At 59.2% G+C, this 18,455-nt stretch overlaps 5 protein-coding genes across 5 annotated transcripts; all 5 read right to left on the bottom strand.

The window, feature by feature from the left end:
- Positions 1 to 32: 32 nt before the first annotated feature.
- On the bottom strand, positions 33 to 2,993 carry LMXM_36_5200 (conserved hypothetical protein; the record flags this gene model as incomplete). Its single annotated transcript, XM_003874829.1, has 1 exon — positions 33 to 2,993. One exon carries the CDS (start codon positions 2,991 to 2,993, stop codon positions 33 to 35), a length of 2,961 nt encoding a protein of 986 aa, XP_003874878.1.
- Positions 2,994 to 3,817: 824 nt separating this feature from the next.
- On the bottom strand, positions 3,818 to 8,230 carry LMXM_36_5210 (conserved hypothetical protein; the record flags this gene model as incomplete). The annotated part of the gene is made up of 1 exon (XM_003874830.1): positions 3,818 to 8,230. One exon carries the CDS (start codon positions 8,228 to 8,230, stop codon positions 3,818 to 3,820), a length of 4,413 nt encoding a protein of 1,470 aa, XP_003874879.1.
- A 1,366-nt stretch (positions 8,231 to 9,596) lies between these two features.
- LMXM_36_5220 (conserved hypothetical protein) lies at positions 9,597 to 10,334 on the bottom strand (the record flags this gene model as incomplete). Its single annotated transcript, XM_003874831.1, has 1 exon — positions 9,597 to 10,334. One exon carries the CDS (start codon positions 10,332 to 10,334, stop codon positions 9,597 to 9,599), a length of 738 nt encoding a protein of 245 aa, XP_003874880.1.
- A 1,057-nt stretch (positions 10,335 to 11,391) lies between these two features.
- On the bottom strand, positions 11,392 to 12,858 carry LMXM_36_5230 (conserved hypothetical protein; the record flags this gene model as incomplete). The annotated part of the gene is made up of 1 exon (XM_003874832.1): positions 11,392 to 12,858. The coding sequence occupies one exon, from the start codon at positions 12,856 to 12,858 to the stop codon at positions 11,392 to 11,394; it is 1,467 nt and encodes a 488-aa protein (XP_003874881.1).
- A 1,741-nt stretch (positions 12,859 to 14,599) lies between these two features.
- Positions 14,600 to 18,061, bottom strand: LMXM_36_5240 (putative glycosyl hydrolase; the record flags this gene model as incomplete). The annotated part of the gene is made up of 1 exon (XM_003874833.1): positions 14,600 to 18,061. One exon carries the CDS (start codon positions 18,059 to 18,061, stop codon positions 14,600 to 14,602), a length of 3,462 nt encoding a protein of 1,153 aa, XP_003874882.1.
- Between the last annotated feature and the right edge of the window lie 394 nt (positions 18,062 to 18,455).

Raw genomic sequence — 18,455 nt, forward strand, 5'->3', positions numbered from 1 at the left:
GCCTGCTTTCGAGGTTCGACGTGGCTTTTACTTCACAGAACGTCGCCGCAAAAGAGTCTCATCTTCAGCACCGCGATCGCGTCTGCTTTGCGCGCGCTGCTCTCCAGGTACTGCGCGAGTTCCAGCATCCGCCGTCGCAGCCCGCCACCCGCCACACTGGAGACGATCTCGGGAATGCGAATAAACAACTGCGACTCGACGAGAGCATGAAGAAGTCTACTCGCCTTCTCCCGAAAGTCGTCGTGTTGGGATGCCTTCGCAACATCCTCGCTTCTCCCCTTCAGCGTGGAGTCGAGTAGACTGGAAACACACGCATCTACACAGCGCACCACACGATGCAAATCGTCCTTTTCTGGCAAGACCACCTGCGAGACCGCTGGCGTCGCGTTCGACTGCAAGAGTCGTGTGACGCACTCCACATCCGCGATCACCGTCAACTGCTCGAAAAGTGTCATGCGCAGGTGACGGGCGGTGTGAGGCTGAAGTTGCATCAGTGCGGGACTTCTCAACTGCGACTCCGCGATAAGCTGCAGCAGATCGACTGCAGCGCAGCAGGTGAGATGCTCAAGACGACACAGACTAGCAGGGAACCAGAGTTGCGGCTGAGTAGCATTACTGCCCTGAAGAACACTGCTGGCGTCAAGCAGGACGTCCCGGCTTGCCGCTTCCGCGAAGACGAGTTGCACACCGACTTGCCGAACGCGCCACAAGACGCGCACCACCTCCGATACGTCCTCGCGCCGCCCGCCCGTCTGCACAATCTCGTTGATGTATTGCTGGTACCGATGGCACAGGGTAAAGAGAAGGGATACGTCGAAGGACGTGGGAGACAATGAGGCCGCCACGTCAGTGTGTTCGCCGCGCTCCAGCACTGCGAGAACACGCAGCATGGACGACGACGCCACAGGCGCCCCAATCATCGTCACTTCTTTGGTGGTCCGCTCAGCCGCCCTGGCCAACGCAGCGCCAGAGCGACAAGAAGAAAACTGTGGACCACGCAGAAGGGCCACCACCACATACAGACGCGCGGCGCGCACCGCCACATTGTCTTTCATCTGCACACTTGGTGTGCCCGCGACTCTATCACAATAGTATGCAGCGAGTGTGCTCTGCAGGTCATCGAGAAGCGGTGGGACTTCGATCGTTCCTGTAGAGATGCCCGTCATTGTCGCTGAGACGGAAACCGCCTTCTTGTAAAGATGAAGGAGTGTCGCAAGGAGCATGTCCGCATCCTCCGTCTGCGGCTCGCCGTCGGCGGCAAACGGGCTCCCACGCAGCCGCGACGCGATTTCGCGAACGATTGGATCAAGGGCAGAGAGCGGTGGAAGCCGGTGTGATGGCGGCTTCCCCGGCGTCGTCAGTGTTGCGGTGGTGGTGGAATAGCTTCTGCTGCTGTGAGGGTCGCCATTCAAGCCGAGAAGACGCACGTAAGCGTACAGCGTCTCTACGTCCGAGCGCAAGCACCGCTTCTTTGACGGAGCGCAGAGATACTGGCGAAGGAGAAAGGCAGAGCTGCGCTCGAGGTGATCGCCGTCGGCGGCGTTGCCTCGTCGCCCCAGTGAAGCAAGAGATCGCAGCATCCACGATATCATGGTCGGTGGCGTCTCGGACAGCTGCGGCACGAATTCCAGAAGCGCAGAGATGGAGGCTGAAAGCATGGACAACGGCGAGGCGGGGTTGCGCATGCCTTTCGGTACCTCGGCAGACTCGAGCAAGACGTTGCAACCCCGTGCGTAGCTGTCGAGCAGCGCTGCAACGAGGAATCGATCCGGGGAAACCACCGCGTCCATCAGGGCGTCATCGTTGTGGGTGCTGCAGAGGCGTGCCTGCTCGCATTCCACCAAGTCGCACAGTATCGTGAAGCAAAGCTGCACGACCCTGCGCCATGCTTCATGCGCCCCTGCAGAGGCTTGGAGGCTGGCTTGAGAAGCTTGGACGCTTAGACCCTGCTCACGTGGGTCCCCCAGAGCAGCGAAGGAGGCCGAGCGCGACGGGTGGGTTGCAAGCACTGAGAACATGGCCGCCAGTGCGCTTGCCAGTTTCGTCGCGTCGTACACGTTCAACCGCTTTTGTGTATGCAGCGCTGCGGAAGCAGCCTCCTTTTGTGGTCTTGCAAGTGGCGTCAGGAGGGCGATTGTTCGCTGCAGGTCTAACCGGCACACATCTGAGCCGAAGGAGTGCACAAACTGCACGTAGGCCCCGGTGCTCACCTTTTGCGCCAGCGCACCGGAAGCAAAGTAGTTGTCAAAGCTGTCGCCTTGTTGGCCGTGCAGGTGATGTGCACTGCTCCCCTGCGAGGCCACCGCTGACTGCGTGGAGGGAGGTATCACAAGCAGCAGGTGCAGCAGCTGCCATGCAACATTGCCCGACGCGCGTGTGAGCGTCTGCCGGTTCTTGAGTAAAAAATGAACGCTGCGTTGGAGGGTCTGTACGGATCCCTTGAGCGGTGCCGTCGTCGCCCACCATGGCAGCTGGGTCGTGTAGCTCGAAGAGTTGACGTAAAGAGCAACGTACGCGATGTGCAGACCGGCATCATCACGTCGGTGCTCCAGCAGCGCATGGAGAAGCCGAAGCACGTGGTCGGTAGTCTCCGCCTGTCCCGCAGCGCGGCCCAGCTTGGCAAGCACAAGCGCTGCCTTCTGAGCAGTGCGCGGATCTACAGGGAGCGACGACGTCGGTGAGGGGTAGGGGGGCCTTTGTGCGCCGCACTCGCTCTGGAGTTCACAAAAGCGTTTCAGTAAAACACGCTGCACGACTGGAATGTGCGCAGACTGGAGCGTGCAGAGGCGATTCACAGCGTCCACCAAAACTGCTGTGGGTACCTCGGCTGGCGAGGACGCCAGCGAGAAGCTCGCCTTCTCGCATATAAGTCTCACCTCCGGTCGGCTGACCCGCAGCGCGCTTAGTGCCCTAATCAGTAGAAGCGCGTCCTGTGAATTATACGGCCTTGCGATGGCAGCCGCCCGTTGGACCAGCGACACCAGCGCCGACATGGGAGGCGGTCTCGTATCAAGTGACTCCAATCACGCGCAGCGCGGCGCTCCGTCCAAAGTGGGCCAGTCACGCGAACGATGAGGGTGGACATCACAGCACATGTGCGATGAAGTCATGAGAGGGAGTATTGGAAAGGAGAGAGAAAATGAAACTAATAACGACAAGAGATGCACAAAGGGAGTGTGGGGAGACATTTACGGGAGGGATGCTGGAGATGGTTGACGAGGCACACAAGTCATGGGCAGATCGCCGTCGCCCACCTGATACGTCGGGGCCCGACCCCATCAAAGGCCCGGCCCGCAAACCAAAAGCGTTGAGCGTTAAAAAATATATATTTTTTTTTCTTGTAGGGGCACTCGAAAACCTTCGGGGAAGAGAAAACGTGGGCCTAGCGGGCGGCATACACTGCGCACGTGGCCAAGGATTCACATCAACTCCCTCCACGGCCACAACAAAGACCCAAAAGGACGACATCATGGCTGACTGGGATCGAGGACGTCGGCGCCGTGCGCCATGAGGCCCCACTTTCAGCAGTCAGAGGAAATGTAAACGAGCAGGTGAGACGCGTCGTGAGTTCAGAAGGCACTCAACCACACGCAACAGAGTCCGCGTTTGCTTGGCATTTATTCCGACGGAGTACCAGCACACAGACATGCGCATCTGCGTGTGTTGGTGTGCTGTGACTTACGCGTGCGGGCAGCAGTCACCCATTCGCGTAGTCAAACTGCGGCGGAGGGGAGTAATGGCAGCCTTCATTCACCCGACGCTTGACCTTTGCCATCGCCCACGCCGCGACCCCTCATTCTTAGCTCCCTCTCTTTCCTCAACCAACGAGCTCGAACCCCTGGCCAACGACGGCCACTCGTGATCGAGGTGGCAGCTGCTTACTGCCGGATGCCTCGCTCACCAGCGCGGCCCCGCTTACGCAGCGCACACTCACCCGCTGCATACGCAAATGACGCAATTTCCCGCGCTGCGCCGCCTCTGGATCAAACTCGATGATGTGCTCCTCGGTCACTACAACAAGCGGTAGTGACTGCGCAGGCCAATGCGCACTCCTCCCTGCTGTCAGGCCAGTAGACGCACTGCAGAGCCGACGCAGCTCAGCAGTCTGAATGTTCCCGTCTTGCGCCGCAGAAACCTCCAGTGCCATCAAATGCACAACCCCAGAATCGTGCAGCGCCGCGAACCGCCACTGGTGCCGTGCCGCGTCTGCATCAGATGGTGACACGGTCAGCACCCGCTGCAGCTCGCTGATCGCATTCACGCACGACTGCTCCAGTCGCGTGTGTGCGCGTACGACGTGTAATGCGGCGTCGACTGCGTACACAACTCCATTTGTGTCCCCAGCCACCACAAACCGTGATGCGCGGTCGACGTTTAAGGAGCGTGTCAACGCGTCTCGGTCACCGTCGTCTGTGCTACTTAGACACATGACCGGCTTCGGCCGCTCCGTGTTCAGCACCCCTTGCCATCTCAGCTGCAGCATGGTCCCTGTTGGCTGCGGCGATCCGCATTTCGCGCCTCTGTCGTCGTGCACGCGGAAGAAGAGAACAGTTCCGTCGCTGCTGCCGACAGCGATGTCCGTCGAGCTCAACGCCGTCACTGCCATAAATCGTGGGATGCGGTCTGTGAGCGTCAGCGACGTAGACGCAGCAACAACTTTCTTTTCACGCCGCCTCTGAAAGCGCGCGCTGCTGATGCGAGGCTCACACGACGCACCTTCACTCTTCACATCAAGTGACGGAGCGCCATCCGTCGGCGATGTCGCGGTGTTGTGCGGCGACGGGGCGCCACTGCCGCACCACCAGTCCAGCAGCTGCAGGGGGCTGGGAATCAGACCAGCGGACCACAAGTTCACCATGGCACCACCGCCCACCGAAACAAACCGCAACGCATCCGCCTCGGTGCGGGGAAGCACGGTCATTGCCAGTATGTTCGAGTGATGGGCACCACACACATTCAGCGGAGTGAGCAGACAACCAAACAACGAATGCATATTAGACACCCCCATGCCGGAGCTCGCAGCCAGAACCGGATACAAGGCGACGCTACTGTCTTCATTACCCATCAAAAGACAGTGAAGTGGCGCTGGTGCGTACGCCACGCAGTTGTAGTCCTTGCCTGGGAAGCCTACCCCGTGCACAAGAGTTGTTTGGGCACCACAGGGTGAAAGCGCTGGATGCAGCAATGCGTTGGGGCCTGGTTTCACCATCATCCGCTCCACGGTTCGACCGTCGGAGCAATGCGCGAAGAACGCCATTGGGCTACCGGCAGGAGAGGCGGCAACGACGCGTGCGGTCAGCAGTCGTGGAGCACGAACCCCGTCGCAGCTGCCCACCGGCACCCACGACGAATGCCCCGGGATGCGATGAAGGATCGAAACAGTCGTGCCGCACTGCACCACCCACAACCACGGTGACACGGAGAGCACAGAGGAAACTTCAAAGGGAAGGCGCAAAGGTTCCCTCGCGCGCGAAGGCAGCGGAGACGACCCCACTGCTTCACCCTTGCTCGAAGAGGTCGAGGCATGCAGATACACATATTCCATCACACCACCGGTTCCAGCAACTGTGATGAGAGTGTCTGATGACACGCACGCACCATCGACAGAGGTCGCAGAGCTGCAGTTCTCGGCACAGAGAGCAGAAATGGCAGTGTGCAGGTGCTCGGCAAAGACGTAGCGGTGAACCGCGGCTACCGCCTTCAGGGAGGTAGCAAGAGGCAGTGCGTGAGAATCAAGTGGATTGGCCGCCGACTCAAGGGCGCGGTTCATTACCTCGTATCGCGTTCCCAAGAGGCACCCCTTCCTATCCCCAACGAGAAGCCAGAGCGAAATAGCCACGTTACCATCCCGACAGCCGCAGCCGTCGTCGTTGCTCTCGCCTGCATCATACCGGCCGCAGCGGATAGGCATCAGCGACAAGGCCGTCGTGAGAGGTCCGGGGCAGTCACTGTAGACGATGAGCGTGTGCCACACGGCGCTCACGCAAAGTCCAACGGCCCCATCACCCGAAATGGAGCACCCCCCACTGCTGCAAGCATGACACAAGGTTAGCAGAAGCCTCGAGAGCACAATGGTGCCATAAACGTGATTCGTCGCCACAACAAACTCGCTCGTAGTGGCGTCAGTCGAGTGGCGTGCTGTTGCATCGTCGTCACCGCTTAAAGCGTGCGTGCTGGCGCCGAAGTTGCCTTCGTGCATCCGAGCAACGGACACTCGGGTGATTTTGCCAAACGCCTGCAGAGCTGACGTGAACGGTAACGCGTCCCCATCTGGCCGGCTGGCGTGCGCTGCCGCGAACGAGGCCACAGGTAAGGAGCCACCGAGTTCTGCTTGGGTGTAGCAGTATGGCACGGCGCACAGGACACCAGCTGTCGTTCCGACCAAGGCGCACCCAACGGACGAAAGCTGCGGCCCCCTCGCAGAGGATACGCAGCACCGTGCGACGGCGCTCTCCAATGTTGCTGCCACACCCCAGTCCAAGGCGGACTCATCCCCGGCCACTCCACAGCGCCGTCGCAATGCGCCGGTGGGCAGAGCAATCCACCAGCTGTGCGCTGATGTATCGGCGCACAGCACACACAAGGCACGGCTCGTGCAGGCGAGTAAAAGCCCACGGCCGTCCACGTGCACCGAGCGCACCTGATCCGTCTCCTTTGCCGATGAGCTTGATGAGGGATGTAGCTGCAGCAACTCCTCACGTTCGATGGTGTCGCCGTCGCAGTCCTTTGCTGTCGCCAAAATCGGTGGTTGCAGCATTACGTCGTGTAGTCGCAGCTGCACCGCTCTGCCCATGTCACATGTCTCGTGCTGCAGCGCGGACGACAGTGTGTGGGCAAACACCGCACCGTCGAAGCCACCAGAGATGAGCGTAACAGAATGCGGCGAGGAGGTGGAGAAGGCCACGCGATACGCACCGTGGCCGCGGTGCTGATGGAGGCGTACGAGACGAGGCGTTGCAGCAGCCCTCCAGCGGTCAGACTGAGTCCGGTGGCGCAAGGGCCACGTAACCAAGTCACCGTCCTCCCTGGCGTTCACCTCGACCACCTGCACGGCGCCATCCTCGCCGGCGACGCCAACGAACACGATGCAGCTTCGCCAAGGCTGCTCAGGGCCCTCTGTCGCATACGGCCACGATGCGGCGTGCAGAGCGACGTCGAAAATGCGACTGCGGGCAAAGCCAGCACCGCTCCCACGCCACAGCAGCACCCAGTCGCGTTCCTGCGGCTCTGCACTCCTATCCAAGTGTTTGCTAGTGGATGCGATTGAACCGCGTCGCTCATACAGCGCCACAGACCGATCGTCACTGCAGGTAACGAGGTGCACGCGCGTGAGCACTGTGGCGTCGTCCTGCGCACTGCCAGTGCCGCACAACATGGAATACGTTGCCTTCGCGCGAACTGAGAAGATGGCGCAGCCGCTCGGATGGGCCTGCACACGAGACACAACATAGCACGACCGCGCACACTGCCCGCGCAGCTGCTGTGACTCTGTGTAAGCCACTCTTACACACTCATCCTGCTCCTCAGCCTCCCACTCTACCACCTCACCGGCATATGTGGCGGAAAACAGCCGGCATGACACACCCGCCATCCCTTCCGGCACCCCAGTGACGTCACCTTCACGCCCCTCTGGTAAGAGCGGATGCTGCACTAGACAATCCGCGGCGAGCACGACGCCTAGCCGCGGGCCGCTAACGCGTGCAAACGCGCAGCGAGCTGACACGTCGTAGTGGCTGGAGGTCGTCTGCGCGCGTAGCGCCTGCGCAATGTTGTCCAAAGCTCCGTAGAACCAATCATTGGAGGCGGTGAGCACATGCACGACACCTCTCCGCTCATCCACTACGATGCGCAGGACACGGGCTTCGTCGGCATGGAGAACGATACTGCATGAGTACCTTGACGGATCGTCAGCTGCGCCGCATTGGGCAAGCACACGATCTGCCGCACCCATGAACACGATTGGTCGTGGCGACGATGGGTGCGCCACGTCAATTTCGTTGATGGTTGTGCCCGGCGGTGCTGTGGCAAAGCGCACGGTGGTGGAAGAAGCTTGCGGCTCGCTTACCGATGTGCTGCAGGTTAACGAATCCGTCCGACTGCAGTGAACGGTGTTCCCCGCGGCAAAGTACACTTCACCACGGCTGCCAGAGCACACAATTGCTGTGATAGGTGCATCATACACGTCGCAGCGCATGGGTGCCGAAGGCGAAGAGAACGCCGAGCTGGACATATGGGCAGGACCAAGACGTGAACGCACCAGGCCGAACGCCTTCTGTTGTGTCTAGGTGCGGTACCCGAGCGAGTAAAAAAAAGGAAATGAGGTAGGAGCGGGGGAAGAAATGGCGGGGTGACTACCACCGGTGCACACGAGGGCAATGAGGCTGAGGGGCAACGCATGGCATGGACAGCGCACCCCTGTGGCGTCCCATTCAGCAAAAGTGCCGTCCTCGCTGACCACAAGAAGAGAGCGAGAGAGCAACACCCCAAGCACACGCATCTGAAGAATCGTAAACGTCGCCGCCGCACACTTCTTCGCTGACGAGTCGAGCCGGCGCTGCCGTGCGTCCGCCCCACGGCGACGCTGTCTTGGCGCCGTTTTCACGTCGAATCTTGTTTAGCTTTGTCGTGTGTGGCTGTGTGTGCCCTTCCCCTCTCACGCAGCGACGTTTGCTGTTTTCTTTTTTTCCATCCTCGACGTGCCCGTTCGCTGCCAGGGAGGACGAGATCAAACATTGCACCACCGCTCCCGCGGCCATGTCACGGGCCCCGCATCGCGTGGTGCGGAGCGGCCACAGACAGACGTGAAACAGCGGTGTGCCGACTCAGCCATCGGAGAGCACGGCCGCTGCCTCGTGCTGTGCCCAGCCCCACATCTCCCAGGTCGCCTCACAGCCGCTCACATCATACCGGTCGCGAAGTGATGCATCCCCCGCGCGGTGGTACTCAGGCTCCCACACACCAGTGGGTGGTGTGAGGGCCGGAAATGTGATACGCTCGAGTCACGTTAGCACTTTGCCTATCACACGGATGACACAAGCGCGTTCACCATCGCAGGTCGCTCCGACGCAACGCCATCCTGGGCCTGACCCTGTCACCATGTAAAGCCATTAAGCATTGGCAAGGATAAGTGGGGCTGGCCGGCCTCCCTCACACAAATTTGGGGCCTACGAGATCCTGAGAGACCTCGTTGAGGTGCTCCCCCACGTCACCAGCGTCGAGTAGCAGCATAAACACTCAGACGAAAAAGAGTTGATGGCTAGGGATGCACGGATATGCATACATAAGCACACATCCCTCCCACAGACCAACAGAGGCATCGCACATCAGGCTGCCCATCAGAGCACAAAAGCGGAAATGGGCCAGACAAAATACCGATGCACTGGCGCCCAAGAAGAGGAAGACATGCACACACAACACACGCGCGATAAACAGCAACCACACAGCAGCACTCGCGTAGTGCGCAGCAGCTAATGCACGCCACAGGAAGAATATCAAGAAGAGTTGAGAGAGCCGCAGCGGCAGCGCATATACATCGGAGAGCCAACTCGTCCTCACCCTTAACAAATCCACAAACAGACGTGCACACCGATGATCTGCTAATCAGCCAACATCTGGCACCGCACCGTCTCCTCCTCGCTTGGGTGATCGAGCTGGGACACGGAACAGAACTTACTTGACAGAAGGCGCAGCATATAGCGGCACTGCGACGACTCGTGAATACTCATGTACGGAATCGGGTTCTCAAACTCGGAGTACCGGCAGTAGAAGTGCACCTCTGTCTCTATGCGGCGTCCCATGTCGTACTGGCACTCGTCACCGTCGCCGTAGACGGTTGCGGCGTACCGGCCGAACGCGTCGTTGGAGGCCCAGTACATTTGAGGTCCGTCAGTCCGTCGCCTCCCCAGGGAGCGGCCCTTGTTCTCTGTGAGGGCATCCTCGCGCACCTCCTTGTCCCAGCAGTAGACTGTCACGTAGTTCTCCTCTGCGTAGTGCACGCACGGATGGTCGGAACTCCGCATAACGGTCATCAAGGACTCCATTTGATGTCGCAGGGAGTATCTCTTCGCGTCGAGTGGATCACGGCGCTTTATGCTCGTGGTGTCGCACACAAATCGAGAGCCGTTGCTCAGCTGCACATATCGCGCTGTGTTTCCCCTGTCAGCGGTGGCACCCGATCGATGGCTGTCGCCATAGGGTGCTAACAAAAGGAAATGGTTGTGCTCTACAGGGTTGGAAAGATCCATGGGCGCAGCGGCAGCGCTATGCAGCTGAAGTGTCAAAACGGCCAAAGCTGCGGCAGCAAGCCACAATATGCAGCCACTGCGGCACCCCATTTGTTGTTTTTACTGGAGACGCTGGGTAGGAAGCGCGTGCGAGGGTGATGGGTGGAGTGTCGGAAACGCCTCCTCCTCGGTTGCTTTCGCTGTCGTTAGCCGGTCTTGTCGTTGTTTTCCTTTCGTCGTTTTTTTTTTGTTTAGCGGCCCGATGTGTTGTGTTTATGCCTTGCGAGTGGAGGCGAGGGGGTAGGTGTGTGGGTGATAGTTGGTGCGCGTGCACGTGTCAACACGCACATTAGCAGCTTTCGCTGGGTTAGCGGTCAAGGCAGCGGCGCCTCGCGGTGGGTTGAGGTGCTCACCCGTTTCCTGATGTAAACACACAGAAGGAAAGAAAAAGTCCACACGCACAAAGGTAGCAGTGCGGTGAAAGAGCAGAGCAGAGGACGAGAGGGCAAGAGAAGACTTGGCTCGTGCAGGAAGCCTGCGAGTACGGCCCAGCAAGAGCGAGAACAATCGAGAGTGCACGTCTCAGGAAGAGACGAGGTGGCAGCGAAAATGCACAGAAACACACCCACACAAACACACATCGTTGTGTGAGGTGTATATGCGACGGATACGTATGAAGAGTGTTTCACTAATTTTCGTGTTGTTGTTTGAGAGAGAAATGGCGGCGGCCTGGTGGATGGGGTCGTTGCCATCCACGTCGTCACCGCTCCAGCCGGTTTTGGAGGCGGGTCCCCACCACCACTTGCCCTCTCCTTTCACTCTCTTCAAGTCGCCACCAACGCACACAAACAACGCAGCGGCCTTTTGCCTTTCTCTCTCACCGACTCGATGCGGCGTTCCGTGAAGGCATTCCATGCAAGTTCGTGCATGCGGGTATTTGAATGTGTTGAGGTGTGTGGATGTGCGTTGTCCATCATACGCCAGGAGGAGAGGGGGGAGCTGCACTCGCTGGCCACATGCGCAGGCGCGCGTCGCGGAGAAAGGGTTCAAAACAACCCCCTCAGCGCAAGCCGCATGGGGCCGCTCCGTCTGCAATGCTAGCGGAGCGCCGAAAACCCACCGCTTGGTTGGGTAGCATGCGAAAGAGTAAGCCGCTCCCCCTCCTCCATCACAAGCACAAGCGCAACGTCTGCAGAGCTGCATGATCATCGCCCAAATGAAGCTGCACCTTAGTCAGCAAGTGCAACAGCTGCACGTCTCGAAGAAGAGGCGCACGGTACTCGCCAGAAAAAACGCCTCCGGGCCAAGAAGTAGCCTCCAGCAGCGCTGCCTGCGCCTCGGCACAGCTTCCCCACTCACGGAGCGCCGTCACGAGCTGAGTATCCTGGTCTGCGGTGCGCAACCCTACTGGGGTCAGAAACGCCTCCAGGAGAGCCAAAACGGGTCTATGGACCGCATCGGCATGCCTGTACGTGCTCTCCAGCTTTGAGCGGTCGCTCCGGATTACCTTGAGCGCCTTTGCCGAGTGGTCGTCAAGGCCCTGTGTGTCACCGGCCGCCACGTCAGCTGCGGTGTCCATCGCAAGAAAGGCAAACGAAATCGCGTAGTGCAGGCGCAGTGGTGCGTAGGTGGGGTAAAGAACAATGAGCTCCTCGTACGTGGCGGCGACGCGGCGCGCCACGGCGGCCCAGGAGGAGAAGGATGATTCACAAAATCGCTTCGCATGCGGCACGTGACCCAGACGCCCTCGTCTGCACGCCGCTCCCCCAGACCAGTTGAACAAGTCATAGGTCACCATCGCTGCGCCGTGCTCGCGCATCTCCGCCGACGGCACCGTGTGCACGCGCGGGCTCCAGGAAAGCACGTTGATGCTGCGCAAGAGCACCAGTGCGTGGCTAGTGCTATCGTCCTGAAGGAGGTAGTATTCCGGCAACACTGCGCTGTAAAGGTAGATGTTGCCCAGCATCCAGCTGTACGTGGTGCGCACGAGTGAGGTTGGAGCCATATCCAGCTCCGCATTCGGTTCCTGCAGCAGCATAGCTTTGAGCTTCGCGTAGCTCACATCGGCAGCACGCCGCAGGGAAGAGCAGACACTAGAAAGGTGGTTTTGACTAACCTCCAGCTCGCGAAGCGCACGCCCGCTATCTTCTACCTCCTGCGCAGCAGCCACCTGTTCGAGCAATTGAGCGTACACCGCCCCCAGCTCAGCTGCTGACTTGACCAAGTCGTCCAGCGTTGGCAACGTGGCCAGATTCGTCACCTGCGAGGTGGCCACGTCCAGTGCCATTACATCACGCTCTGCCAGTACAGGGTACTTCCTTGGCCTGCGACCCTGCTGCTGCTGCTGCTGCTGCTGCGCGCTCGATTGAAACATGATAGAGTTACCCAGACACACATAGAGCACCAGGCATACAATGAAGCAGCCCGCTGCGATCCCAAGACCGCACCATCGTCGCCGGTATCTCGAGTGACCTTTTACTGCGAAAGCTCGAGTGGCAGCGGCAGGCGACGCGGCTCCAGAGACATGGGCACTGACACGACGTTGCCGCATGTGGACAGGGCGAGCGCTCAGCACACGAGTACAAAAGGAACGGTGCGATGCCGGCGCTGCTGTGTGACTTTGTTGCTCAAACATCGGTCAAATTGTCGGTGAGGGCAGAAGGGCAAGAGCGAGGTGTTTGTGCAGCGAAGATAGGGGAAAGGAAGATATCGTGGTAGGTGGAAAGCGTGGGGCATGAGCAGAGGGGGATGCAAGTGATCAACAGTCCCATTCCTCCAAGGGTCCGCACGGATTCTTCTTACACAGCCCGCGCACTCTGTGTGGCGTTGCAACATTCGGCACGAAAAGCGACAGCTTCACGCATAGAGGTGCTCGAGCGCCGGTAAAACACGAGCAAGTGTGCTGCGCCGAAGTTCCAGACGACCACCTCCGTATCCTGCACGGCAGTACTCTCTTTATTTTTTTCTGTTTGTTGCTGTTACGGACCATCGAAGGCCTGTAACTGCATTACGTGCATACGTGTGTGTGTGTGTGTGTGTGCGCGCCACAGTGTGCCACTATCCCCGGCCCCTCCCCCACACTCCGATCTCCTCCTAGATCTTCTGCTAGAGCGAGGGGAAGGGGAAGGGTGACAGATTCATCGCGTCTGCGTGTCTTTCACACCGTTCCTGATTTTTTAAATGGTCTTGGTGATAATCGTAGTAATGACGATAGGAATGATGAGCTGTATGCGTACGTGTCTGTGCATGTATGGCGTGTGTGTGCGCGCGCTTGCATGCTTCAGCTCCTCTGTTGAAGTTGGTCGAGCAGAACGAGAAAGGAGAAGCGGAAGGGGAGGGGAGGTACCAACCAACAAAAAAACAAGGGAAAAGAAGCGAAGAAAATGGGGGGAGGATCGGGAAGAAAAGTGAACCAAAGAAGGGGGAGGGGAAGATATAGATCTATATGGATGGGGAAAAGGAGGGGGCGCCCCAGATGATAGACAAAGGCAAACGAGAAAAGGAAAAGGAAACATACAAGAGATGACGCAACCATGACCAGCGATAGAAGTACAGACATCGATATCACAAACAGCGAGTGCAAGCAAGGGGCAAAAACAGTGACACACACGCACACACACAGAGGAAGGGACAAGCAAAAAGCAGGTGAGGCGAGGAGGACAAAGAATCACCGGGGGGCGCACGTGCGACCTATGGTCTAGTGGGTGACAACGGAGTTGAGCTTCAGGGATAGGGATGGCGCGACAGGGAGAGACGGGATAAGATAGTGAAATGCCTCAAAAGCAGCCGCCCATGCGCGTGTGAACGTGGCCTCGCCGTTCGCGGAAAGCCGAAGCTCCCAAGACCACCAGGTGAACGCGAGAACAGCAGCAACAACAATGACAAGGAAACGAGCAGGGGCGCGAAATAACAACACGAACGTAGAGAAAGTGAGAGCACGGCATCGCCGTTGCAAAGTATATGAAAAGGAGAAGCATGTCCGCTTCAAACACGTCAACCCGGTGGGAGGCGGCGGGGGGATAACAAACGAAAAAAGAAAAGAGCCACGGCCGCCGCTCATCCCGCACACGCACAAACACGCATGTCCAGATTCCTCCTCCCTCCCCACTTTCCGATCCGACTAAAGCACTAAACCACAACACAATATACATGCAGGAGAATACGAGGGAGACAACAGGGGCGCTAACAACGAAGTCCGAAATGCAACACGAAAAGAAAAAGGGGGAGGGGAGGGGGCAGCGCACACCGGCGCACGACATGCACTTCAGGGCATGTAAGGGGACGTGCGAAAGACGTGAGGTCAACAAACGGCATCCCACCCCTCTTAACGTTTCTGCCCCTTCTCCTTCCCGTTGTGTGAGCGCACGCAGCAGTATCTACATCTCACGCAAATGATTGACGACGCCGCCGCGGACAGTGTACTCGTTCAGTGTCTCCATCGTAATGTCGCCAAGGTTCTTCGCGAGCACCCTCGGAATGGACAGCGTGGTCTCCTCAGGAGTCGGACTCACGTCAACAACCATGCGGAAGCGCTCCAGCGCCTTCTTGGAAAACCCATCGATGCCATCCATCACCACAACGGCGCGGTTTGTCGCCGCATCCATGCGATGCGCGCAGGCCTCGAAGTAGTCCATCTCGGGACGCCAACGCAGCCCCAGCTCCTCGCCCTCCTTGCCTTCCAGGAAGTTGTCAAAAATGGAACTGCCCTTTGTGGTTTCGTTGATGACCCAGCGAGCATTCTTGCTGCCGCTGACGCACCCGACGGCGATCCCGTACTGGCGGAGAAGGGAGATGAGCTGCAGAACACCCTCACGCATCGGCATGCCGTGCGTCGTCGCGTAGGAACGGAACAGCTGCAGTTTGCGGCAGCACAGGCCGTAGAGAGTGTTCGACTCCGCCGTGTCATCCACCTCGCCGGTCGGCGGGGGGTTCTGGTTGTATTTCTTGAAGATCTCATTCAGGCCGTAGAAGGGCTTCACATGCCGCAGATAAGCGAGGTAGAGCTCCTTCGTCATCGAAAAGTCTGAAAAGCCGTGCTGATGAAAATGCTCCTCCAGCGTTTGTGTCCAGGCATGGTAGTGAACGCCCTCGATGTCCTCGACGACGCTATCGAGCTCGAATACGACGCAGTCGAAGTCGAACACGCGCACCTCTCTGAAGAGTCGCACCGTCTCGGGGTGATTCAGTCGCAGGGTGATGCGGTTTACGCCGGCGTGGACCAGGATGAGGTCTGTCACACCCTCTGGCGCGCTAACTAGTGTATATGTAACGAGCCTCTTCGTCACCAGGACGCGCACGAGACAGCCGCGGTGCCGCGCGTGGAACTCGAACTCATCCATTTCTTCACTCAAAACGGGATTGAAGTGTAGCACGCCCTGCGCCACACGCAGTCCACAGATTCCCACCGCCATGGAGCTCCACGACCCCGCCGCCGCGGTGCAGTGAAGGCCGCCGCCGGAGTTACCGACGAGGTTGTCGATGTCCACAAAGAGTGAGTCGTGAAAGTAGTCCATCGCCTTGTTCGACAGACGCAGCTGCGCCGCCACAACGCTAAAGATGGCGAGCCGCAGCGCCGAGTCTGAAGCGGTTACAGCTTCGTAAAACGTGAAGTCCGCCTTTGCCTCGTCTAACGAGAAGCTGTCCGGCGCGAGCATGATTGCTAGCAGCACGTCCGGTATGTGGCACACTCGATGCCGGTACACCACTGTCGGGTGGTACAGCGATGTTAGCGGGCCCTCCGCGCCGTCCTTGAGCGACGTGAGGTTCCAGTGCTTCTTGCGCATGAAGGACTGGTCCATGGGGTGGATACGATGGGTGCCGTCGAAGGGCAGCACCATCTTCGCCGCCGCTTGGTCCATGGCAACAATGTCGTTTTCCGTCATCTGAGCTCGGTGCATAATGCCGTGCCACATCTCCGGGCTCTCTTGTCGAAGCATGACCGCCAGCTGAACCGCCCACTGCAGATGCATCTGCGCCATCAAGTTCGTGAAGAAGTTGTTGTCGGCGACATCGTTGTACGTGTCGGGGCCCGACACGGAGCGCAGGTGGAACAGGCCCTTTTCCCACGTGCCCCACTGCAGCCAGACAAGCGCCGTCGTGAAGATGAGGTCAGCACCGCCTTGCACGAGGATGCTAGTGTCGTTCGTCGCCGTCACATACTCCTTCAGCGCGTAGACGACGACGGCGTTCACGAAGAGAAACGCGCCGCAGTAAGGCGTGGGGTTCTTCTCTCCTGTCACGGTACGGTATGGAAACAAAGCGCCGCGGGGAAGTGACAAGTCCGCCGCAATGTCCTTTGCCTCGTTCAGCGTACGAATGCGAAACTCAAGCAGCGCGCGCGCCTTCTTCGGACACGCGTGGGAGAGGAACGGCACGATCAGCGCGTCCACATCCCACTGCTGTACACCCAGGAGCATATCGCCTGTCAGACCGCGGGTCGGGAAGCAGTAGTACGGGTCCCCGCTGGTCGACATGTAGGTCTGCAGGATATTGAAGCGGAAGGCGCCCTGCACATCCGCCCTCGGCTCCACCCGCACATCCGCCGTGTCCCAGAAGGCGTTCATGACGTCGCGGTGCTCCGCCAGCAGCCCCTCGTAGCCAAGTGCTGCCACCTCGCGAGTCTGATGCGTCGCCACGTCGAGCAACTCCTCCGTCGTTGCATCCTCGTCGCCGAAGTGGCCGATGACTTTGACAAACTCGACAATGACGCCGTCGGAGATGCAGCTCGTGTAGGACGTCTCCGTCCCCCACTCTGTCTCGCGGCTGTTTGGGGTGAGAGTCGTCGGAGACGTGGCCGCCGGTCTCGATGGCGAAGCACTGCAGGACGGGCTAGTACCAGATGGAGATGTGCCAAAGCCCGTGTCACCGCCTGTGCCACCTTGGGTGGGGGTGTTGGCTTCCCTCGACGGGAAGGTTTGTATGCCGGCAGGGTAGGAGCGGGACGTGCACGTCTCGACGGAGGCGATGACAAGATGACGACAGCTATTACGCGTTCGCACGAACACGACACTCATGGCGTCTTGAATGTTCGACTGGGTGAACATGGTCTCGACGTCGTACTCGGCAGCTGAAAGGAATGTACGCGAGATGAGGCGCACGTCTGTGTTGTGCGCGTTTCGCACGCTCATCTTGTAGTGCATGGCGGAGATGTTCTTGCGCGCCGCAGAAACAAAGCGCCGCGTCTCGATGGTAATCTCGCGGTGCTGCTGGTTGGAGAACCAGACAAAGCGGCGATGCAGCTCCCCTGTGCGCAGGTCGAGGCGGCGAGTGTGGTTCCGTGTGGGACCCCGTGCGGCGGTAATGTGCTCGCCGCTGAGGAACGCGTCGATGCAGAAGGGATCTGGCGTGCGCAGACGGTAGCCTTCCTTGGTGGAGATGCCAGCCGAGAAAGGACGTGGATGCATGAGAGGACGCTGCTCATAAAACCCAGAGAAGTACACTCCTCGGGGTCCACGAGGGCCACTGACGCTACCACCACTACTGCCGCCGCCCTGCGCGCGCGAGTGGTGCCAGTCTCCTCCGTCAGCCAAAGGGCATTGTCGACCCTTGACGTCGCTGTACAGCTCATCACCTCGACGGCTGTTGTGATACGCACGCTGACGACTAGTATACGCCCTGTGCCGTTCGTGGCGGTTCTGGCCCGCTTCCGTCTCCTCTGCATGCCCACGCACGCCGACGAGGCCGTTTCCGAGAGAGAAGAGCGTCTCGCTCACAAGCGCCTGGCCACCAACCGGCAGGGTATCCTCGCGCAGCTCCCATCTGTCCACCTTGATGGCTGCATCGATGCGACGTCCGACAGACGCGCTGCCGGCTCCGTCCTCCGTGACCTTTGATAACATTACGCATGAAACAAAACAGAAACGTGCGGAGAAAACACACTAAGCGGAGGGGGGAAACAATAAAAAATGAGTCGTCCAGAGGACGCGGTGAGAACACGCGAGAGGCGGTGGTGAACGCCCGCGGTCGATCCAGACAACGGTGCGCGTGCGTGTCTGCGTTCCTATGCCACCTAAAATGAAGCTGCGGTAGACGTTCGTGTACATATGCAGACGCACGCGCTGGTCGATGTCGAGCGCGTTAAGGGTCGGCCTGTCCAACAGAAATAAGCGAGATGGTGGGGATGACAAGTTCACAGGAGTTTGCGATGATTGCTCGGGTACTGCCACACGCGTGCGGTATGGGAGAGGTTCACGAAGAAGCGAGGAAGAATGAGAGCGAACCGAAAGACAAAAT

The sequence above is a fragment of the Leishmania mexicana genome, chromosome 20 (genome assembly GCF_000234665.1).
Source record: "Leishmania mexicana MHOM/GT/2001/U1103 complete genome, chromosome 20".
In the NCBI taxonomy this organism is placed as follows: domain Eukaryota; phylum Euglenozoa; class Kinetoplastea; order Trypanosomatida; family Trypanosomatidae; genus Leishmania; species Leishmania mexicana.